General features: G+C 40.1%; 1 protein-coding gene across 11 annotated transcripts in view; it reads right to left on the bottom strand.

Moving 5' to 3' along the window:
• The window catches only part of ERC1 (ELKS/RAB6-interacting/CAST family member 1), a 269,702-nt gene that overhangs the window by 158,342 nt on the left and 85,886 nt on the right, over nt 1–25,474 (bottom strand). For all 11 annotated transcript variants that reach the window (XM_061418332.1, XM_061418328.1, XM_061418335.1 and 8 more), the window contains 5 exons: nt 22,037–22,204; nt 8,463–8,600; nt 6,801–6,941; nt 5,761–5,901; nt 3,769–3,962 (listed from right to left, as the gene is read on the bottom strand). In XM_061418332.1, coding sequence (XP_061274316.1) covers nt 3,769–3,962; nt 5,761–5,901; nt 6,801–6,941; nt 8,463–8,600; nt 22,037–22,204 — 782 coding nt within the window. The remainder of the gene's footprint in view (nt 1–3,768; nt 3,963–5,760; nt 5,902–6,800; nt 6,942–8,462; nt 8,601–22,036; nt 22,205–25,474) is intronic.

The raw sequence follows: 25,474 nt of genomic DNA, 5'->3' as shown, positions 1-25,474 counted from the left end.
TAACACACCACCAATCCCTGGTTCTCTTGTCTTTTTCAGAACAGTTACAGCAACAGGACACTATCTTGCCTTTTCCTCTCCATTATACATCTCTACGTACACTAAAGTTCTAGGACCTAAAATGAGCAGTCTAGGATCCAAAATAACCTACTAACCTTCCATCTAAACATCCCCTCAAGCCATTATCATTTAATATTGGCCACAAAAATTAAAAGACTAGACTTGAGTCCAAAGTTCAACAAGAAGCCTTTTCTATAGTAATGTTGTACCCTGCATAACACTGTCAATCTCCAGGTTTGTTTTTATTATTTTCTTACCTAAATTGATCTAGGCAGACTACCCAGAACCACCAGGTGATGACTTTCTGGAAGTGTCAACCTGGCTAGGCTACAGCACCCCATTAATTTAATCCAAAGCTAATCTAGATGTTGCTATGAAAGTATTTTACAAATATAATTAAAGCCTACAATCCATTTAAGTAAAAGAGATTACCCCAGATAATCGAAGTGGGCATATCTGAATCCTCTGGAAGGCCCTAAAAGCAGGCTTCCCAAGGAAAGAGAAGAAATTCTGCCTGTAGACCACAGTATGGACCAGGCTATTCTGCGGGTGGTCTGCTCCTCCTGACAGCTTTCCTGTACAGGTCTTAGACTCGCTTAGCCAGCTGCTGACAATCACACTAGACAATTCCTTGTGATAAATCAGATATGTGTATGTATACATCTTGCTGGTGGTTTAGTCGCTCAGTCGTGTCTGACTCTTTGTGACCCAATGGAATATAGCCCACCAGGCCCCTTTGTCCATGGAATTCTCCAGGCAAGAATACTGGAGTGGGTTGCCGTTTCCTTCTCCAGGGGATCTTCCCCACCCAGGGACTGAATCTGGGTCTCTTGCACTGAAGGCGGATTCTTTACCAGCTGAGCCACCAGGGAAGCCCATATGTACCTTATATAAATAAATGTATGTATGTATCTCTTCTACTGGTTCTGCCTCTTTGGTTGAACTCCAACTGATACACAACATAGGACAGAATATAAATTTAGAAACGGTACTGCTTAGATTTAATTGGGAAAAATATTTTATATCTGCAGATGTATGGGCAGGCTTACTTAATCCTCAGTAGCTCAAGACACCGGTACAACACTAAATCATCTGCCAGAAGCTCCTGTTGTTTTGTAAGAGCAGTGAAAGGGGCTATTTATTTCCTCAAGACCACAAAGAATATGTCTGGGAATTCTTTATGAGTTAACCTAAACCTTTTAATGTTAGAGAATCTTATATAAGTACTAGGAAATTTTAAAAGAATAATAAGATTTTTCTTTAGGCCAATGATTGTAACAGCATGTGTTCATTTTTGCACTTAGCAGGTTGCTGAATGCCCTGTAAAAATGCGTTCACTTCCTGAACGAATTGGCATTTGGCGTCACAGCCGCACCAGCTAAGAGGCTACTCCTTAACAGGCACTCCAGCAAAACAACCACCACACAAACGATGGGCTTTGAACCAAGAATGAGACAATTAAAACCAGCAATATCGGAACCTTACCAGAGAGGACACATACTTAATCCACAAGTGGTGGACCTAAGAGGTACTGTTCAGCTGGACATACAACCGGCTGGTCTTTATTTCTCATCAAGCAGATTCCCCGGCAAGCCCCCAGAGGCAGCAGAGTGGCAGCAGCAACTCAAGTCCAGAACTGTCACCTTACTCGACACTCACTTTCCCAGGAAGTCCCAAACCAAGCCCCCCGATGATGCAGGGATGGAAGCCTGGTGTGGAAGACACAAAGGGTGGGAGACTGGCATCCTGAGGGACGCGGATGCAGAGCCCAATCCCCAGTGCAGCGGGACCAGGGTAAGACAGATCAAGAGAATGGTGAAGAGGCTCAAATGACAGATGACAGGGAGACGGACACCCACACACAGGACACAGCGGAAACGGCAACGCGAGAAGCGAAACTGTTAGTAAGACAGCGGGAGCCGAACACATGCACTAAATCTGGGAACAAAAGGCAGAAAGTAGTTTCAATCGTCTTTCATTCCTGTCTTGAACTGTGCTGCTCAGTAAACAAATTACAAAGCCAGGAGCAACAGAGTCTTTTAGGACTGTATCTTTTCTTGGTAGCTAAAAAATTATGTGTCAAATCTTAAAACAAGATTATGACACTGCATGACCCGAGGACAAAACTCTATAGTATATTACATTCTGTGGAAAGAGCAGATCATTAACAACTCTCTCCCAAAATGTGAAAAATGCAGTGACTAATAAAAGCTATTTGGTGTGCTCTGCATATAAGATAAAGAGTTAATCCTATTTCTCACTCTCACTGAAATCACATTCTCTCCCAAATCAGTACTGGGTCCAAAAATGAATTAAAACATTTTTCAAGGACGCTATCTTGAATAGCCAGTGATAATTTCAATGTATAATTCTAACAAAAAAAAATCAAGCAAGTTTATCAAGAAATTTCTTTTCTGAAATACTGAAATACATTTAGTGGATTTGGTGGAAAGTCATTATCCATATAAAGTACTGCATTTTAAAATCTATGAAGATGAAGTACTGCTGTTGATTTCAGGCTGATACAACGGCAAAGAGAGGCACGTACTAGCCCAAGTATATACGCAAGGGGCGTGCGTTTCCATTTGGGGGGTAAAGATGCAGTGCAAACATGGAAGAAGACACACAGAAATGTATAAAATCTAATCTTGAGACTCTGATAATTTATTAATTCTGACTTAAAGAACGTTATCCACCCATTTTCTCCGGACTTACTACCAAAATAAGAAGAAACAAATGAGTACGTGATCAGCTCATGTTATTCATACTTTCAACTTTAGTGAAGAACCGTGAGGGTTGGAATTTAGTTTCTTGAAAATCAAAATCCTACAGGTACAGAACAAAAGGAAAAAACGACTTCCAGGGGAAAATATCAAGTCTACCCATAAACCTAAAATTTAAAACTGAATAAACTACTTATGAAAGTAGTCTATTACCTCTTGACATCAAGAGCACAAAAATATTACAACAGGCTCAAGGGAGCCTCAGGATTAGTGAGTTCATGCTGTCCTGCTAGTCTCTCTTTTCAGAATACAGTGATTAGCATAGCTCTATTGGAAGAACTATTTCTATGCTCTTGTGAATTTATGTTAAATACATGGTGTAAAGGAAGAGGCCAAGAGGCATATGCTTTATCTTTGGTACAAAATACCCTAACAAGAGAAAAAAAAAAGGCAAAGAAAACTCCCAGAGAGCGGTCTGGCTGGCTCTGTTCAAACAGAGGTCACTTTCAAGTAGTCAAAGGTAGAGCTCAGCAAACACATCCATGTCTCACGAACTGTCCTCAAAATGTCTCTCCTTCTAAGCTTGACCTGCTTTAACAGCTTGCTGCTCCACAACACAGAGTCTAAACATTCACAGCCTAAAAGACCACTGGCTCAGAAAAAGGCCTGAATGAACTAAAACATGCTAGCTGCTTGAACTTGAGGCTCACTTGCTCCTGAAATAGATAAAATAAAGGGAGACTTTCTCTGTCAATCAATGATACGGAAGTCCACAGCTTTCCCATCTACTCCCACTCTGTGCAGCCTTTTAGAGACTCACACTGACTTAGAATAAAATGGAAACAATGAAGAAACCAGGCACTCAGGAAGGTAAATTTGGAGAGGCAAATATATTGGAAAAACATGACCCCAAACTACTTAGTTTTAAGACCATCCTTCACCCTTCCTAACACCGTGAGTCCCTGTTGAGCCTCCCTCTCCTTACCTTTCCAACTCAGCAATCTTCTTATCTTTGTCATTCTTCTCATTTTCCACCTCCTTTAAGATTTCCAAGAGGCGGTCAACTTCCGCCTGGGCCTTGCTGGATTCATCTTTGTACCTGGCAATCTCTCTCTCCAGCTGCTGTATTCGATCACTCATCTCGGGACTGGCTCTGGCTTCCAATGTTGCCTCATGTGCCTACGAAGAAAATATCCAAATTCTATGAGACATGCATAGAGTGGCAATGGACAAACCAAGTCCCCGGAAGCCACCTATACTCCAGTGTAAACAAGACATTATCAAATCCCTAATAGCTAGTCATTAATTTATAAGGTTTTCCTCTACTTAAATATTACACAGACAAAACATTCATAATACACAGATAAATAATTATATTAGAATCTGAACAAATTAGTTATTTAAAATAGTACACCTCTGAAACCTAAAGAGTGTATTAAAAACCAGAGACATTGCTTTGCTGACAAAGGTCCGTACAGTCAAAGCTATGGTTTTCCCAGTAGTCATGTGCGGATGGAACGGATGTATGGTGAGAACTGCACCATAAAGAACGCTGAGTGCTGAAGAATTTCAACAATGAGCACAGCCTTTTGAATGAATATAAACACCAACCTTACACCAGTTATGGTTTTCAGCAAAAAGAAAACACGCCAATACTAGTTCCTGTACACCTACAAATTAACTACAAAGTAAATCAAACAAGGGAAAACATGAAAAGAAAAGCAGCAATGGTAGAAAAACAACTAATAAATCAAAGTAGGGGAAATCACCAACTCCTCTACCCAAAGATAACTTTAATTTTTCTTATGAACCTAAACACAAAGTGTAAGAGATCATCAGAAATAACCAGCTGTAGAGCTACCATGATAACAAGCAGATTAAAAGTGAACAAACAGAAAATGTGGGATTGTCATACACAGGTAAGTTTGGATTATTAGTGAACAACAATTACTGCTCTTGATAGTTATTGTTCAGTTTAACAATCCTGAATACATCTAACAGTTTTACCGTCAATATTCTGGTATTAAATAGAAAATTATCTCCACTTGTTTAGTGAGGGGGGAAGTCAATTATCAAGTCTGAATTAGTTAATCTCAAAAAAAAAAAAAAAAAAGGGATTTTTCTTCTTATTCAAAAGTAACTTTAAAATAATGGCTTTTCTTCTTTTCCTTAGCTTAAAAATATGACTTTATTTTTGGCATATCCTAAAAAATGACTCATTATGAGTTTCATGCTGAATACAACCAATATATGGAAAGAGTGAGTGAGTGAAAGTTGCTCAGTTGTGTCCAACTCTTTGTGACCCCATGGACTGCAGCCTGACAGGCTCCTCTGTCCATGGGATTCTCCACGCAAGAATACTGGAGTGGTTGCCATTTCCTCCTCCAGGGGATCTTCCCAACCTAGGGACTGAACTCAGGTCTCCTACATTGCAGGGGGATTATGGAAAAAGACCACCACCCAAAGTGTCAACACCAGGCTTGACCCCCTTTTCATCAGTAATCATATGAAGTGGACTCTGTTAATCACAGTTGATAACCCAGAAATAATAAATATGCAAGTGCTTTGAAAACTACAAATGGCTATATAAATATTACAGAGGAATAAGTCAATGAAATGGATAGTAAGTATCCCTACCATATTCTAATACTCACCATATGGGTGATTATCACTGTAAAATTATCTCTTTCCAGGAAGCCTAAAGCTAACGGGAGAAAAATATCAACTGAGATTTTTACACTGTGGTCTTTTACATTTCTTTCTCTATATAGGAGTTGCATATTTGAATCTTACTCTGAATTATTAATTTTCTAAGAGTTTGAGGACTCTAAGGAGTAAAGATATTAATGCTGCAAGAATTAATCAAGGTATAAATAGTATTATTAGTCCATTAGTAAGTTATTCCATCCAAATACTATAAAGTTTTCTATGTTCTTATTTAAAAGCAGAGCAAGAAAATGGATCAATATTCTTTAACCTTTTTCAACTGTGATTCCATCTTCAGACACTCCTCTTTCTTCTGCTCCAAAGCAATTTCTAGAGTCTTAAGCCGTGAGTCCTTTTTCAGTCCTGAGGAAGCCAGGGACGAGGCGTGTTCTTTCAGATCCAAGAGTGAAGCCTAAAAGAAGCAACACATATCTAGAATAAACACTATTTATTAACCAAATGGAGACTGAACTTCTTAAATTTATTTTCCTGGTGGTTTCTAGTTTCTTTCCATTACCATATACTGACATATTTCCAAGAACACGAAATATAAAATAGCAGCATTACCTCTGGCTTTCAAGTCCTAACTGAAACAAAATGAATCCCCAAGAAAGGCCAACTGAATAGTGACTTAAGGAGTTCTAGCAATACCTATCCATTCTCACAAAATAAATGGAAGAAGGTCAAGCTCTGTGGATATAAGCAGTCAGCCTTAGTGGCTACACTGATTTTTCTCTTTTAAAAGAAATATTCTATTAGAAACTTCAATTTCTATACATTTTCCTAAAGGTATTAGAAAGAAAACCCTGAGAATGTCCCTAAAGCTCATGAATATCTGATCATGAGGCATTAGGCACTTTTGCTGTTCAGGTGGCATACACGAGGTTCTCCAGAAGTGAGATGGAAATGTATGAAGGCACCTATCTGGTCAAGAGTTGGGTAAGGTTTTCCTGCTGGTGTTGAGGTGATCCCTAAGAGTGGCTGTAAACAGACTCCTCCTAGTGCATATTCCCTCCATCTGTCACCTTTCTTACCACTGGCACAATAATTCTCCAAATGTACCTGGAGAAGTTCTATTATTTTGGAATCTACAAAGTGTCATTAACAAGTAAGAAACCAACTCCTAATGGCTGGAAGAGGCAGGAGGTAAGGCTTAGGAAATGAATCTTTCCATCTAAGCTTCCTGAAACAGCCTTGGCTCTAAGAAGAGTCTGTAAACCTTCCATCAGACCCTTTTCTGCACGCGTTATGTCCACACTGACAACATACACACAGGGCACTGACTAAGCATCCGCGGGGGGTGATCCCGACCTCTTTCTCTGAGAGGTCGCCCTGCAGCACGCTGACTTTCTCTTTCAGATCTTTAAGGTCTTTCTTGTAGTTGTCAATTTCCTCCTGCTTTTCCCGCTCATCTCGGTCGCGCTGCTCCTTCAAGCGTTCAATCGTCCGCTCCTGTTAAGAGAAGACATCAGTGCATAGAAAATTCCTTTCTACTTCTACCTCATGACTACAATTCAGTTCTGAGCTCATGCAGTTTCACACTTCCATCCTCCACTTTAAAAAGACAGTGATAGGTCATTAATAATTTACTTTTTAAAGAATTCATCCTTCCTGCCTATCTTGCTGTAACATACATCTGGCTTTGTTCTTTTGATTCCCTTAGGTTTCTTTCCCAATAATCTTAATTAGTATTAGACACCACTAAAGTATTCTTTCGAATAATCTTGTTTATTCAATTCCTAAGTAACAAAAAACTTACATGTATATATACCCTAAGTACCAAATATTTCTTCTCTATATATAACTCATATGTTTCTACAAAGCAACGGAAACAATTTCTACACCAAAGAGGAGGAGGTTGGAGAGATTATGATTTGTTGAGCTTAAAGCATCAAGAAAGATAAAGAAAAAAGAAACCATTAAAACTTCTGTCAACAGATACTCAGGAAGTTTGAAAGCTGAAGCAATTTAAGTATATTTCTGGGTATTATTTCTGAATAGATTTGGGGATCAAGCCATGATCCCTGTGAAGGCAGCTTGAAGCATTCTGCATCCAAGAGGCTTAAGGAACAGTAACTGTATTCCTTAAATTAAAAAAAAAAAAATTCCAATTAAAATGCCCCACCAAGAGTCTTTAAACCTTTTCCAAGACATTAACACTTGTCACACCGGGCTACTTCTTTATTTACTCAATCATACCTGAAAAAACTAGGTTTGCTCACAAAGCAAAACGAAATGGCAAGGCCACAACTTGAAAAACAGCAAGTACATTGTATTAAAAACTAAAGCCCGTGAGGACAAGAGGTCCTAGTGTGGCCCAGTGAGAGGACCAATGATGCCCCTCAATGGTCAGTGTCTGACATGCCCACTTGACAATTCAGGCTGATCATACAAACCCAAGGGGCGCTTCTGAGAGAGCAGCACTGACACACTACACTACCAGGGGTGATGCAGACAGCTCGCGGGAAGCTGCTATGCAGCACGGGGAGCTCAGCTCGCGCGCTGTGCTGACCCAGGGGGCGGGTGGGGACTGGGGATGGTGGGCGCGTGAGGAGGCTCAAGGGGGAGGAAGTATACGTATACATTTAGCTCATTCACTTTGTTGCACAGCAGAAACTAATACAACACTGTAAAGCAATTATACTCCAATCGTATAATTAAAATATTATTCAAATAAAAAAAAGTTTGTCTTCAGAAGACAGTCAACAGGTACACATGGCTGATTCTCTAAAAACTTTAGCCCCTGCCCTCCAGTATGGACTCCACCCTGCCCAGTAACAGATGCTTAAACCACCAACAATAAAATGGATCTTCTTTCCCTCACACTATCAGCAGTAGGGGCAGCTCTTCTCCCTTCTGCCAAAGCGACTTCCTCTGTCTTCTCCACCCGTCTCATCACCCGAGTGACTTCTGGATTCACGAGGAGACGGACAAAGTGTGTGTGTGTGTGAGGAATCTGGGCTGGTCACCCACCTTCTCGGCAAGGGCCTCCTCCAGAGTGGTCAAAGCGGTGTCGGTGTTGGTGGTGTCCGCCTGCAAGGACTTGACTCGCTCCTTCAAGCTGCTCATCTGCTTTTCCTTATCTCTAAGCTGCTCTTGGAGGTTTTCAATCTGAGTTGTGAATAAAAATCATTTTAAGTTGGAAACAGACAGGTCAGGGTTGTTTGTGAGTGTGTGTTCTGTAGAAATAATTTAATCCTAAGGGTTTTAGAATTTCATGCAAACCTTTAAGCTGAGAATTTATAGCTGAGAAAGAGAAATCACACACATTGGCAGGGGGGCGGGGAGTTAATGGGCACACATGTAGAGTCATGACTCTCAAGAAGTAACTAGGGAGAAAAGAATGCACATACAGGGATGGGGAGAAGGAGAAGACCTAAAGAGCCATGAACAGTAACTGGATTACTCCCCAGCAATGGTGTGGATGCCCAGAGGGACTCCTCTAAAAAGTGCTGGAGGAGGACAGGGAATGGGCCAGCGGGACAGTAGAAAAACAAACCAGCGTGTAAAGGAGCAACTGTTCTTAAGTGATAGTGTTCCAGTTAGATTTTTTATGTCACCTTTTATCTAAACAGCAAGGATTTTCAATGAAATTTATTATTGTAGTTACTCATTCTTTCATACACACTTACACGATTCATTTAATCGAAACAAGTAGTGCTGGATTCTCTACTATAAGCCAGGTGTGGGTGACACAAAGAGAAGTGAACAGACCCATTTCCATTAGAAGGTGGGAAGAGGACTTTCTGAAGCTGAACCCAGGACATGGACATGGGTAGACAGACGGGAGCGACGAGGGACTTTTAAGCAAAGAAATGGTCTGGTCAAGTTCTCTGTTTCAGACTGATTAGTTCTGATGGCTGTGGAGAAGATATCTAAGGCGACTTATGTAGACATGACAACAATTAGAGGAGACCGTGTCAATGCAGGTAACAGAGCTTGGAAACTAAATGAGCTAAGAGAGATGGAAAAGACGGGATGGGCTTGTGAACGTGTGGAAACAGCATGTTATCAGTAAGGAGACAAGTGTAGGTACAGTGAAAAAACAGTAAGAAAAGATATGGAGGAACTCAGATGTTCTTGATAAGCTAAAGGAAAATAATAAATAAGGCCACTCCTAAAACTCATAAATGTCATTCTTTTGTTCAGCATATATTTGCGCTCTTGCTACAGGACAGGCACTTTTCCAGGTGTTGAGAATTAATTAAAACAGACAACCCCGTCCTCAAAGAGCTTATATCCTACCTACATGGTAGACAGTCGATGAATAAATAAAATGAACACAGTACTCAGGACAGCGGGTAAGTCCTATAGAGAAAAATGAAGCAGGAGAATACAATAGTCCTGTGTTCTTGAACTACCTGGTTTATCTCACACAGCTTTCAAAAAGCAACATGTCTTACCCCCATGAACAAGATGACCACAGTCTACACTCCTCCATACATGAACATATTACATTTGCACACATACACACTGCATTCTTTTGTCTATCTACACTTTTATCACATTTATCTCCATTAGTCCATCTATCTGTACATTATAACGCTAATCTCCAATCATCATCATTCATTTTATATACATCTCCACAAGTAGACTGAATCCAACTTCTCTACATTGTAATGCTAATCTCCAACCACAGTCATTCATTTCATGCACATCTCCACAAGTAGACTGAATCCGACTTCTCCACCCCAGTTTTGTACCTTCGTATCTGGCACACGTCATGTCCATGATAAATCTGGCTCATTAATCAGTAAATAATGTATAATCTTTGACTTTTATAAACTGTATTTAGGCATACACATAAACTTTTGCCAAGAAAGGAACTACAAAAGAACCCTAGATCCAACCTTAAAATAATTTCCTACATCAACTTAATACTGTATTATAAGCTCTTTAAGGGTCTGCTTCATTCCAAAGGGGGAAGAAAAGCAAAGGCCCCTTTCTAGAGTCAATGAAAATTTCATAGCAGAAGAAATAAGCTAAGCAAAAAAGATTTGGTGAATTAGGTGAACTTATCAATAGGAGACCATGAATACTGTAAAGCTTGGATTTTTACTCTTTAACAAGGAAATAATCCTACAGGTCAACCATTGAAACTGGTTCCAGCCTTTTCAATGCCAATAAAGTCTAAAGCTTACTGTCTGAGAACAGAATATCACGTATGAAGAAGTATTAGTTCCCTTTAGTTTAATCAGACCCTCCTACTGGAATCTCATACGGATCAATATTTAGGTAAACCCACAACCTCTAAAGAGTTTTGCCACTTAAAAATCTAGCACACCATAAACACACAGAATGCAATGCCCTAGTGTTTACATGTTTAACCAGCTGTGCACCTAATTCTAGTTGCTAACATATAAATCCTACTCAAATAAAAAGATACAATCAGGTCGATTAGATTTTCTCACCAAGAAAGCTAACGTATAAACCCTAATCAAATAAAAAGATACGATCATGGTGTCGATTAGACTTTCTTACCAAGAAAGAGCAGTACAACAGCTTTTCTTACAAAATGAAATTTCCCAAAACCAACCAAGTTTTATGTATAACAAAACAAGAGGTCTCTTTTATGAGCCTGTCTAATATACAAACAGCCCTTACATGCGTAATAAGGATAAGTACCCTTCGTTCTCCTCCGTTATCAACATCTAAGAAATTAAAACATTAACTGTTAACAACTTCACTTGTATAATTTATATGTAGTCCAACTATTAAAGGAATCCATTTATTCTCTGCTGGTAAAAACAAAAAAACAAACAAAAAAAAACCTTTCCTGATATACTCGGGTATAGAAGCTGCTAAACTAGGTAAAATCCCCTTTAACAAGTTCCCCCTAAGCTGCTTTCTTATTCAATCACTCAGCTGTCTAAACAGATTGTTGAGTTGGAGGGAAGGAAAAGGATGGCTATTCTTGGACTCCTATTTACTTCTAAAGAGCAGAAATAAACATTCCATAGTGACAGGAACCGACAAAATGAAAAAAGGGCAGTGGTCACTAAAACTGCCTTCTTTGGGCAAGTTGCCATCAGTGAGGAAGACTTGAAACAGACTTGAAACAGATGCAGATATGTGCAAACTAGCTGCACAGGCATTAAACAAACTCCCTCCTGTGCGGGAGGAGGGTGTATACAAAACATTTTTAGTTATCCAGCATCGGGATGGACAATAGTTAATCCTACTAAGAACTCCTCTTATATATCATTGCTTTGTTTGTTGTTATTTAGTTGCTAAGTCCTGTCTGACTCTTTGTGACCCCATGGACTGTACATAGCCTGCCAGGCTCCCCAGTTCAGGGAACTCTGTAGGCAAGAATACTGGAGTGGGTAGCCATGCCCTTCTCTGGGGGATCTTCTCGACCCAGGGATCGAACCCAGGTCTCAAGCACTGCAGGCAGATTCTTTACTGTCTTAGCACCAGGGAAGCTGTGGACCTGATGATTAATGGAGAGGTCCAATTAGGTAATACAAACAGCCTAATAGCATAGGAAAGAACAATGAAGAATTCAAGACGGAAATATTTTTAAAATAATTATTTAGAGAAAAAAGACATTTTCCTTAAAATGATCCCTCTAATTAGAGTATATCCCTGGTAACTGGGCTGGAAAGAAAAGAGAAATAATATACCTATTACACTACATAGAGCCTTTCTTTTCCTTATACAATTTTTATTTTACAAAGAGAGAGGAAAATTGATGGAGGAAGAAGACTGATGTCAAATGCAGGCCGCACGTAAATCCATCGATCTGCACAGCAGCTCCATATTGGCACAGATTTCTTAACATCTTTTGTTTTGGTTTTTATCAGCATTTCCAGTTGTCAGAAACTATCATGTTTCAACATGGGTGATTTATTCCTACTCGAGTGGAACTGATTACTCTGCCAGGCCCTAAACACTGAGCGAAGGTAGAGGAGACTTTCTATAGGTTGTAGTACTAAGGACAAGAAATCCCCCAATACTTCTCGCAGCCACCTACCTACTCTGAGCATCATTTGAAGGAAAAGAATTTTTCAATGATGCCTCCACACTTATTCTAAGCAGTCATCAGTGTCAAATTTATTGTGTGAAGTAGGTTCAGGAATCTTAGGCTCTTCCTTTCTTTTTTTAATCATGTATCTACTTGGTGCTCTTCTCAGACATTAATTATCAGCATATCCTGGGTTTATTCTAATTATCCTTCTGTACCTGTATTTACTAGGTTTCCATGGTAGCTCAGTGGTAAAGAATCCCCCTGCCAATGCAGGAGACGCAGTTTCAATCCCTGGGTTGGGAAGATCTCCTGCAGTAGGAAATGGTAACCTACTCCAATATTCCTGCCTGGAGAATTCCATGGACAGAGGAGCCTGGTGGGCTACAGTTCATGGAGTTGTGAAGAGTCAGACACAACTGAGCAACTGAGCACATGAACACAGGAACCCTTGTATCCCAACTTGTTTGTTTCACAAATTCTGGGTATTTTGAAGCAAGAGTTCAATGATGACCTTAAGGTATGTCTCACATTCCAGTCCACACAAATGAGCCATGGGCATTTTTACATGAAGAGCACCAACTGCTTTCATAAGAAAAGTTAAAAACCATTAATCAGTGGCATTCTATTCAAATACCCACAATACTGCCTACAGTGAATAGTCACTTCACTTAGAACTGCCTGCTTAGCTGCTGTGTCAGAGTCTGGTCTGGCTGGGATGCTGGGAGGACAGAACGACAGGAATCACAGGTCCTCACTATATGCAACCGAAACCCAAGAACCTCATCAAATTTAGGGAATTTTTCTTGGTCAACTTGAATGATTTTTCTAAGCTGAAAAACCCCTGTAGGAAAAGAAAAAGCGTTAGGAGATAAAAGTAAGGAGGTCTAGCAATCACAGGAAGATGAAACAGATAAAGAACAAAATACTTGTCTGATGCTAGAAGCTATTTTCTGGTGAGGGTACACATCGGTGTGGCAGAGAGAAGGAAGGGCACAGACAGTGATTTCATCAAAGTCTGATTTCATATTAACTTCTTCAGGCGGTTAATTATTTCAGCTTCTCAACTAGAGTTGACAGGCACCTAGGCATCTATCCAAATAGGGATTCCCACAGGTGAGAAGGCAATGCGAGTTAATTCATGTCAAATGAGAAGCAGTTTTAAGCAGAATATTAACTGTGCTTTGAAACTTTGATCAAGCGCTGTTGTTGTTGTTTTCAAATCCTTTATCCCTTTCCAGATACCTATCTATGTCTTTATACGCTGACTAGTTCCTCCTACGAGGTCTCCTGAGAGACTACTAAGAATAACCTTTGTCCCGAAAGGGACCCGACCCTTTCATATTGACTTGTCAATTACCATTTTTCAAGTTTAAAATGTATATTCGGTCAAAACAGAATTCAGGACACTGCAAACTAGAGCCTGCAAGAATCTGAGGATATTAATATGGCACATGATCAACCAAAAAAGGACACATTCCATAAATCCTCAAATTATTTACTAAGCTGCTCAAAAGTCCAAAGAAATGATGTTTTAATAAGGGTCAAGATTACTTCTATGTTGTACAAAGCATTACAGCATAAGCCTCTGAATGGTTCTTATTTACATTATGCCTTAGCCACTGAAAATACAGAATTTATCCAAAGGCCACGTTCTCTCAGGTCTGCCCTTAGTGCCTCCACAATAACGCCGGTACAACAGGGCTCCACATTTCCCCAGGTGAAAAATACAAAGCTCTTTAAAAACATATCCACACTTATCCCAGGAATGCAAGACTGATTCAACATACAAAAATCAATCAACAGAACAGTCAGACATGACTGAGCACACACATAGATCCTGCTGACAAAAACGAAGTTAAATCAGACTTTGCCAGTTCAACCATCTACCCTCCTCAAAGTTTTACTTGAAAAGGTGAGGGGGGGGAAAAGTTACATAAGCAAAGTAAATCCACATGGAGCACACTCCCCAGGAGAAATACCACCGTCAATCAGACTTCATTGACTATGTATTGTTTTTTCAATAAAATACTGTAAGAATTTAGCTATATATATTTTCCACTGAGAAAAAAAAATTAACATTTTAAAAAAATAAGTAAAAGAAAGAAAAGGGAAATCCTAATGCCTAAGTATATTAAGCTTTCAACTTAAATGCAATTAGGGCCTGACCTTGTCCTCTTCTAACCTAGCTAATTGCTTGTGACTTTAAAACAATATTTAGAAAACACTGCAAGTAATTCTTATTAAAAATCATTCTTGCTGTTTAGTCACTGAGTCGTGTCCAACTCTTTTGTGACCCCATGGACTGTAGCCCCTGCAGGCTCCTGTGTCCATGGAATTTCCCAGCCAAGAATACAGGAGTGGGTTGCCATTTCCTTCTCTAGGGGATCTTTCCAACCCAGGGATGGGACCCACATCTCCTGCATTGGCAGGTGGATTCTTCACCACTGAGCCACCAGGCAAGCCCTTGTTAAAGACAAGGCAGCACAATTTTTAAAATATTAATTTTCCCAGAATAAATTAGTAAATGTTGTTTTCAATGATAAAATATATCTTTCCATTTTATGATATGGAAAAACTGAAGAAACTAACATAGTCTTAAGACTCCACAGAAAACAAAGTATATAAAGAACCTGTTCTTCCTGACTTCCTACCGAAAACAAAGTAACAGGAGACTTAAAGAGCCAATCTAGAACCAAGAAAGGGGAAACCTTCTAATTCTATGCATCAGTAGCTTTCTGCTACTGTTAGATCTGAACACTAAATACTGACACTCAGGACACTGGAGATGCAGGCCAGGCAAAAGAAACAGACGTTACAGAGCAGAGACAGCAGAGATGATAACACCTGCATCAGCAAATTAAACTCCAAGCTCCATTACCATTTATAATCCATCAAGCAAGGGGCGGTACAATTTTAACACACATTCTGAATGCAGCTCAGATTCAAATGCTCAGTTACATTTTCCAGGTCAGTGGTTTATTATAAAAATAAGAGATCTACTGTAACACAAAACTACTTTAAACCATCGGGGAGAGCCCTGAAAAGGAGGGGCCGATGCTAATCCCGTTGTACAGCACGCCTGGCCATCTGCTATTGTCTCATCTCACTCTCGGAGCACAAGGCTATCACCATGCATACAAATACATTCATTGCCTAGAAAGCTAGAGATGGTGGGCGGGCAGGGATGGCCCAGTTTACTTCAGTCACTCAGTCGTGTCCAACTCTTTGTGACTCCATGGACTGCAGCACGTCAGGCTTCCCTGTCCATCACCAATTCCCAGAGCTTGCTCAAACTCATGTCCATTGAGTTAGTGATGCCATCCAACCATCTCATCCTCTGTTGTCCCCTTCTCCTCCTGCCTTCATCTTTCCCAGCATCAGGGTCTTTTCAAATGAGTCGGTTCTTTGCATCAGGTGGTCAAAGTATTGGAGTTTCAGCTTTAGCATCAGTCCTTCCAATGAATATTCAGGACTGATTTCCTTTAGGATGGACTGGCTGGATCTCCTTGCAGTCCCAGGGACTTTCAAGAGTCTCCTCCAACACCACAGTTCAAAAGCATCAATTCTTTGGCACTCAGTTTTCTTTATAGTCCAACTCTCACATTCATACATGACCACTGGAAAAACCATAGCTTTGACTAGTTGGACCTTTGTTGGCAAAGTAATGTCTCTGCTTTTTAATATGCTCTCTAGGTTGGTCACAGCTTTTCTTCCAAGGAGCAAGCATCTTTTAATTTCATGGCTGCAGTCACCATTTGCAGTGATTCATTCTGGAGCCTGAGAATTTAAAATCTCTCACTGTTTCCATTGTTTCCCCATCTATTTGCCATGAAGTGATGGGATCGGATGCCATGATCTTAGTTTTCTGAATGTTGAGTTTTAAGCCAACTTTTTCACTCTCTTCTTTCACTTTCATCAAGAGGCTCTTTAGTTCTTTGCTTTCTGCCATAAGGGTGGTATCATCTGCCTAACTGACGTTATTGATATTTCTCTCAGCAATCTTGATTCCAGCTTGTGCTTCATCCAGCCTGGCATTTCACATGATGTACTCTGCATAGAAGTTAAATAAGCAGAGTGACAATATACAGCCTTGACATACTCCTTTCCCAATGTGGAACCAGTCCATTGTTCCACGGCCAATTCTAACTTGCTTCCTGACCTGCATACAGATTTCTCGGAGGCAGGTAAGGCAGACTGGTATTCCCATCTCTTACAGAATTTTCCAGTTTGTTGTGATCCACACAGTCAAAGGCTTTGGCATAGTAAAGAAAGCAGAAGCAGATGCCTTTTCTGGAACTCTTGCTTTTTCGATGATCCAGTGGATATTGGCAATTTGATCTCTGGTTCCTCTGCCTTTTCTAAATCCAGCTTGAACATCTGGAAGTTCTTGGTCCACATACTGTTGAAGCCTGGCTTGGAGAATTTTGAGCATTACTTTGCTGTCGTTGAGATGAGTGCAATTGTGTGGTAGTTTGAACATTCTTTGGCATTGCCTTTCTTTGGGATTGGAATGAAAACTGACCTTTTCCAGTCCTGCGGCCACTGTTGAGTTTTCCAAATTTGCTGGCATACTGAGTGCGGTGCTTTAACAGCATCATCTTTTAGGATCTGAAATAGCTCAACTGGAATTCCATCACCTCCACTAGCTTTGTTTGTAGTGATGCTTCCTAAGGCCCACTTGACTTCGAATTCCAGGATGTCTGGCTTTAGGTGAGTGACCACACCACTGTGAATATCTGAGTCATGAAGATCTTTTTTGTATAGTTCTTCTGTGTATTCCTGGAGAATATACTGGAGAAGAGAATGGCAAACCACTTCAGTATTCCTGCCTTGAGAACCCAATGAACAGGGATGGTCCAGACAGAGCCCAAACTGGTCCAGAATGTGGGATAATCCAACCATTACCACAGCTGCTACTATTCTCAAAAAACAAAGTTTAACGCATATTTAATAGGCCAAAGTAATACATTTTTTCCTGATATTCTCCTTAAATATTAAAATAGTTAAATATTACTTAAATAAGTGGTTGTAAGTAATATCTGTGAAAAGATAATCAGAGAATGCAGATGCCAAGAAGATGAAAGGAGAGTTACCATCTCCCTCTTCCTTATGGAGTAAGTGTCTAAATCAAGAAGCCAAGCAGGTTAAGTGTTGTGTAGAATTAAGACATGTCTTCAGGAATATCTCAAGTTCCATGGGTTGGCTTAAAAGCTCAATTTGTTTTTTCCTTAAGATGCTATGGAAAAACCAAAATAAACTTTTTGGCCAATCCAATACCTAAAAGGTTATGCTTAATATCCTACTGCAGATCAATTTCTAAAGTTTCTAACGGAAAATCTTCAGGACCAGGGGAAAGAAAAGTTGAATTCTACTTACTAGTTTCCTAAATAAAGTAACAGGATAACAAAGATGAATGCATTCACTGAAAAGCTTCTCATGATATAAGAAGTGGGAATAACTTTCCCAGAGACTCTGAACAGAGTTCATAAGGAGGCGGGTAGAAAAAAGAATTCAGAGCTAGAGATCTGCCATGAATTTTTAAGAATCCATATTATAAATGTATGAAGAACGGAGGTTCCATTCTGGGACACAACCCTCTTGGCAAGGACACGACCCACCTTTTTCACTCACAGCGCTCCCTCAGCCTGGGACACCTCACCCCTCCCCGATCTGCCAAGCAAACTTCATGCATCTTCAAGACTCGGCCGCTGTGACTTTTCTCAGACTCCTCTCGCGCAAGGTCGAATCTGAAATGCTCTGCTTTGTGCCCACGTGTGCCATTCGTGTAGCAGCCTCTTTAGCTCTGAGAGTCTGAGAGCAGGAGCCACGTCTTGTCTGTGTGTTCACTAGCACAGCACCAGGCACACAGCAGAAGGTGCTACGTTGTCAGCATGAGGGAAGACGGCGGAGGATGCCTGGGACGACCAGAAGCCCAACAGAACACAGTGACTGTGTGACTACAGATGTCCTCAGGAAGCAGAGGAGCCAAGGAGACTCCCGTGTCCACAAATACTCCCTGCCCTAAAACGAATGGTCCTGTTCCACCGTGCGACTATGCCACAACTCACCCACTCAGTTCTGTCAGTGAACATCTGCACAGTGTTTCCTCAGTTTTATATCTTTCCTCAATCCAAACAAGGTTACTATGAGCATTCCTATATATACCTTGGAGTTCATCTAAAGTACATGTACAAGGCAGGGTACCTTTACATTTAATAAGTGCTTTCCAAAATACCTGTATCTAATTTAAAAGCCCAACAGCACTGCATGAAAAAGAAATCCAGTTGCCATATTTACCAATACCTGATACTGTCAGACTTCTTAATTTTTGCCAATATAGCTTAAAATGGCAAGTATAAAATGATTTCTTAACTGACTTCTTAATTTTGGCCAACATAGCTTAAAATGGAAAGTATAAAATGATTTCTTAATCTTTTACTTTACATTCCCCTGATGACAGTGGGGATAATGGGTAAATCACTGTTCATATTTATTTGCCACGTGTATTTCCTCTTACATCTGTTTTCTTAATACACACAAGTTGCACAAAAACACATTATCCTGGCCTAAGGTATGGGTGCATGCATAAACACCAAAGCAAGTATTTATTTCTGGGAGACAACAGAGGGGAATACTATCAAGAAAAGGTATGCCAGAGAACTTGGACTGTATTTGAAATTTTACTTCCCAAGTCGAATAACTACAATTACTTATTATGTTATTCTCTATGTTTTTTGTATCTCTCAAATAACTAAATTATGAAACATAAAAAGATAATATAAATGCATGGTCAACAAGCATGCACTCATGACCACTCTGGGAAAGGCGTTCAAAGGATTTCTTGGGGAACCAAGAATTAAATGAAATGTAAACCTTGGAAACAAGGCAGGCTATGGTGCAACAGCTAGAGGTAAATGTTAAATTCACTGAAACGCAGAAATGAAGGCTACACAACGTGAATTACCATGACAGAAAAGACAGTTCTTTCCCCTCAACAAGAAGCACAATGTAAATATGAAAAGTACCGTAGACACAGCTAAAGACAACAAAGTTTACCAGCAAAAATCAGAAAGGGTGATTATAAATACACTAAGTATTTTTCACAGAAAGTAGTCAACAGACATTGCTTCACTTTAAAATGTGTTAAATTCAGACATAAAAATTAAATACATTGCTAAAAGTAATACGGAGATTAGGAAAACTAGACACAAGTTATACTTTCCCTACTCCATGAAACTGCTGTAATCAAGGTTACAAAGGACCTTTGCAGTATTAAACCCAATGGCAAATTCTTAGTTTTCATCTTATTTAACTCATCAGCAGTACTTGACAAGGCTAATCATCACCCCCTTGAAACTTCCTTAACTTGATTTCTAAGATATCACGTTCCAGTGAAAAGTCATAAACCTATTCTTTGAAGAGAGAGATTTGACAAAATGATGCTCAAGTTCATGTGGAGAAAGAAACAAGTGAGAAAAGTCAGAAATTGCTACAAAAAAAGGAAAAGAATAAAGCAGAACAACCTTACTGAACACTAAATGCATGATTAAAGTGCAATAATTAATAAAACTTGCTACTGGGACAGATAGAGAGGCAGATACATGGAACAGACCAGAAATAGGCCCAGATTTACAGGACAATTTATCTGTGGCATCTCACGTCAGAAGAAAAAAGGTAGATTATTTAACAAACATTATAATGACAGCTGTCTGGCTACATATAAGAACAAAAGCTGAATCATTACAGCCAAAACATAAATTTCACAAAATAATGTTTAGATGTAAAGAAAAAAGAAACTTTAAACAAACCAGAAGAAAGCGTGTGTGAGTTACTTAATAACCTTGGCGGGCATAAGGGCTCTTTGAGCATGACCAAAAATTCAGAGGACACAGAGGAAAGGACTACTAAGTCTGAAGTATAAATTCTAAGACAAACACCACCAAGGAAACAAAGAAGAAAAGGACAAACAAAACATATTTTGCAAAGTGTGAAGAAAAGAGGCCAGTTCAACATGGGAAAGAAATTAATCCATGTGACAGAAAATGTAAAAATGAAAGGAACATGTAGGTTCCCAAAGAAAACTATGAAATGCACTCAGATTTAAACAAATATTAATCAGGAAGGTAGACATTTTTAATTATCTACGAGGTCAGTGGAAATTTTTAGAGGTTTGGCAACAATCGTCTGATGAAGCTGTGAAGAAAGTCATCTGAATATAAAAAAGCCACAGGCTTTGTAAAAAACTGGCCATCTATTTTGTTTTTTTTTTTTTGGATTCACATAATATCATTCTTGAATGAGGTGATTTATGTCGCTGTTATGCTGTTATGATAAATATGTAAATAAGGGGGGGAAACTCTATAAATATCTACTGACACAGCTGTAGGACATCAGTTAATCATGGTGTAAGACACTGAAAGCCATGCAGACACTAAAAACAATGAGATAAAGCTACATATAAAAAGACATTAACATGTTTACTTTTAAACAAATAAATAAGTATGATCCCAGCTGTCTTTTTTAAAAAAAGGTGTGTGACACAAACAGGCCCACATATATACCCAGATATTTAATAAAAGAGTATACAATAATTACCAGCAAGTTACATCTAAGGAGCTTCACTGACAGGGCCAAAGAATGAGAAAAAATAATTTCATTTCTGATGTTTTTGTACTTCTTGAATTTTTTTTACCTTGAACATATATTACTTTCATAATTTAAAACTAGAAAAAACGTAGAAGAAATTAGCATCCACTAACAACGTATCATAGGCAACTACTTAGAGTGATCTAACTTTTATGTTTACTCGAAAGCAGATGAAAACCAAACTAATGTAACAGAGGACAAATACTAAACACAGTCCTCTGTGCACAAAAGAAAAGCTGAACTTGAGGTTTAATAAGGTGAGTTATCTTCCCTGGCTATCGTTAGAGGTTAAAAATGAGCTGGGACAACGTCAAATACTTCTCATCCATCCCCTCAATGGAGAGGAGCAATCAACAGCAGTGCCTACTCCAACTGTCACCTCAAGGGCAGCCTTAACGAAGCTACATGTGGGAGGGGCAGATGGTCAACAGTACTTTCCTGACTGATTATAGAGTGTTAGCCTCTTCCCAGTAGTGATTAAGGTAAAAAAGGAAAGAAAGTCTTCTTTTCCTTGACATTGCACATTACATGTCAGTACAGTAGCATGGGTCTCTATTCAAAACTGTAGTCCTCTTAACCCCGAGGATGGAGCAGCAAGCACCCGGCCCACGCACTACACTAACATGTCAGCACAGTTGCCGTATGAGACAGAAGACCAGGAGAGGCGGAGCGATGCCAGAATAATCGCTCGGGCAATTTACAAGGCACTGTGCACAAACAGTAACATGGGGAATGTGCCTGAAGATACCAGACAGTGTTTACTTGGAAACTTTAAGAACTGAATGTGCAGAGCAGTTTTAACAACCTACCTCCTTCAACAACAGTTTTCAACTCCTTCCTGCAGAAGTATCAACAGAGGAATGAGAGGCAGACTTTGACAGCATGTGGGTACAAGGCAGAGGGCCCTGGGTTCAGAACACGTGCACCTCACCTTCTTCTGAAGAACGTTGACCTTCCGCTCCTTCACGTCCAGCATGTCCTTGAGGTCGTGGATCTCCCCGGCCTGCGTCCCCTTCTCTTCAGCCATGTCCTGGATTTGCTTTGTCTTCTTATTCAGCATGGTTTCCTTCTCTTCCAAACGCAACCGCAGAGCGTCCACCTACGAGTGTTGAGATTTTTACAAGTGATTAACTGAAAAGAAGGACTTCCCAGGTGGCTCAGCGGTGAAGAACCCGCCTGCCAATGCAGGAGACTCCAACTCGATCCCTGGGCTGGGGAGATCCCCAAGAAGGGCATGGCAAGCCACCCCAGTATTCTTGCCTGGAGAATCCCCATAGACAGTGAACCCTGGCGGGCTACAGTTCATGGGGGTTGCAAACAGTTGGACATGACTTAATGACTAAACAATAACAACTGAAAAGAATGGAATGTAATTCCTTCCCAATAGATGTGCACTGTTGCCCAAGTAATATTTTTATAGCAAGCTTACATTAGAATTCAAATAACGGGGCTTCCCTGATAGCTCAGTTGGTAAAGATCTGCCTGCAATGCAGGAGATCCTGGTTCAATTCCTGGGTTGAGAAGATCCACTGGAGAAGGGAAAAAGCTATCCACTCCAGTATTCTGGCCTGGAGAACCAATCCATGGGGGTCGCAAAGAGCCGGACAGGACTGAGCAACTTTCACTTTCTGGAGAAGGGAAGGGGTACATACCACTCTGAATGTAATCATGACTACTTAGAATTAAACTCTAAAATTTTGTGAGTTCTTCCATAATGAAATAAATATTTTACATCAGTTAAATTACGATGGTATCAAGATAAATAGATCCAAATAAACGGGACAAGATAGAGAATTGTTAAAAATGGGCCGAGCTTTGCTACTTCTATAAAAGCAGGTATGATCTATCATGTTTCTCAAATTTTACACGCATTAGAATCCTTCAGAAGATTTGAACAGAATGCCAGGACAAGCCATCAGAGTTTCTAATCCAGCAAGGTTGGGGCTCAAGAATCAGTATTTCTAACAAGTTCCCAAGTGATACCACACTGCTTTAGAAAATTTAAAATTAGAAAGAAAACTGTAACTGCCACCAAACTTGACACTTGCTGAATCAAATACTACAATCCACCTGCAGCTGACAATATTATCACACACTCAGAGATCTGTGAGGCCAAGCAAGTCTACCACCAGCTCCTCTGACTAGACAGCCCAAGTTTGCTGTCCAAGTACCAGCACATCCGGAAATAACAGCATTATAACTATAGTATCAGTAATATATCAAAACTATATCATATCAAAACACTAAGGAGGGAGGTTCAAGATGGAAGGGACATATGTTTACCTATGGCTGATTCATGCTGATGTATGGCAGAAAACCAACACCAGATTGTAAAGCAACTGTCCTTCAATTAAAAATAAATTAAATAAATAACTGCTACTGCTAAGTCACTTCAGTCGTGTCCGACTCGGCTCGACCCCATAGACGGCAGCCCACCAGGCCTCCCCATCCCTGGGATTCTCCAGGCAAGAACACTGGAGTGGGTTGCCATTTCCTTCTCCAATGCATGCAAGTGAAAAGTGAAAGTGAAGTCGCTCAGTCGTGTCCGACTCTTAGGGACCCCGTGGACTACAGCCCACCAGGCTCCTCCATCCATGGGATTTTCCAGGCAAGAGTACTGGAGTGGGGTGCCATTGCCTTCTCCGAAATAAATAACTAGTATTAGCAAAAAAAAAAAAAAAAAAGAGCATAAAGAAGGCTGAACATCCAAGAATTGATGTTTTCCAATTGTGGTGCTACAGAAGACTCTTGAGAGTCCCTTGGACAGCAAGATCAAACCAGTCAATCCTAAGGGAAATCAACCCTGAATACTCATTGGAAGGACTGATGCTGAAGCTGAAGCTCCAATACTTTGGCCACCTGATATGAACAGCCAACTCACTGGAGAAGATTCTGATGCTAGAAAAGATGCTGGGCAAGACTGAAGGCAAAAGGAGAAGAGGGTGGCAGAGGATGAGATGGTTGGATGACACCACCGATTCAATGGACACAAACCTGGGTGAACTCCGGAAGATAGTGAGGGACAGGGAGGCCTGGTGTGCTGCAGTTCATGGGGTCACTAAGAGTCAGACATGATTTAGCAACTGAACAACAAAGCAAAAACCTCCCCCCGCCAAAACTAACATTATATAAAAATAATATGGTCTCTGAGTACCAATACTGTGTGTGTAGTAGCATTTACTGCTCAATAGATACTGAGGAAAATTTCCTAGGAAACTAGTCTCATTTGAAACTGCTATAGATAAGCCATCATGTACTTACAAATAATCTTAAACTATGCTAGAGAGGAAAAACGTATAAATGAAAAGATTTCACTCTGCTTATCTCTATTTCAACCACTTCAATGCCACCAGGGTCGCCAGGCCAAATATTGGGGAGCCATCTTTTCAGGTCTCATAATTCTTCACCACAAGTTCCACTGTCCCCTCAATAAACACTCCCTTATCTGTAACTTTCCTCTGGTTTAATAAATGATACATGGCAAGCTTTCTTATATTCTGCAAAGATTCACCTAAGAACTGTCAAATTCTGAAAATCTTATTTCTGAAACTCAGCTCTTTCTTTTATGCCTGCTAAGCCTATTCTTTGTTCATAGCATAACCTCTGACCCATCACCCTTTTTGTTATCCACCTCCCTTGTAGTTTTATTTCTCTCCCAGCCTGAGCAATCATTTCAAATACAGCCTCACATCATTTTGTTTTGTTTTGTTTTTTTGCAGTCATGTTTATTGCACAAACCTTTACTTCTAAATTAACCAGTTTTCTTCATTCTACCCTCACACTTCTGAACCTTCTTGCATGTGGTCAGGTATGTGCCTGCCAACCACACATAGAGTATTATCGAAAGCCCTCAGAATTCTGAGGACAGTAACTGTGAGACCTCAGAGAGCTGCTGCTTTGCGGAAAGCACCTAGATGCCCTGCTGCGTTTTTGCATCAGACCCCTGACTCTGCTAAGTGACCTGGAGGCGGGCCTGTGCTAACCACTCACTAAAGCCTGCGTGCTGTTCTGATGGAATGTCAGGTATGAGACCCACAGGAACTGGTGACTGAAAAAGGTAATGAGTGAAAAACTCTTGTTATAGATACACAAACTTTTGGTGTTACTGCAGTGGGAAATGCCGGCTTTGATATTCAAAATAGTTTATATCCCAAAGATTAGGCACAAACTACCCGCGCCCACATACACCCTAATCACTAAATGATCTTTTCAAGTCAAGTCACCTGTGTACACTTTTTCTTGGTCTGCTTTTTCATGCAACGCAGAATTTAAATGTGCTAGTCTGCAGATCTAAGATAAAAAATACCACAAAAACCACTTTGCTACTACTAGATTAATCGCTCTGAATTCTACACTGATCTTTTGGTTT

This window comes from Bos javanicus, chromosome 5, assembly GCF_032452875.1.
Source record: "Bos javanicus breed banteng chromosome 5, ARS-OSU_banteng_1.0, whole genome shotgun sequence".
NCBI lineage: Eukaryota > Metazoa > Chordata > Mammalia > Artiodactyla > Bovidae > Bos > Bos javanicus.
Note: the sequence above shows the minus strand (reverse complement) of the source record. Positions and strands in the feature narration are given on the sequence as shown.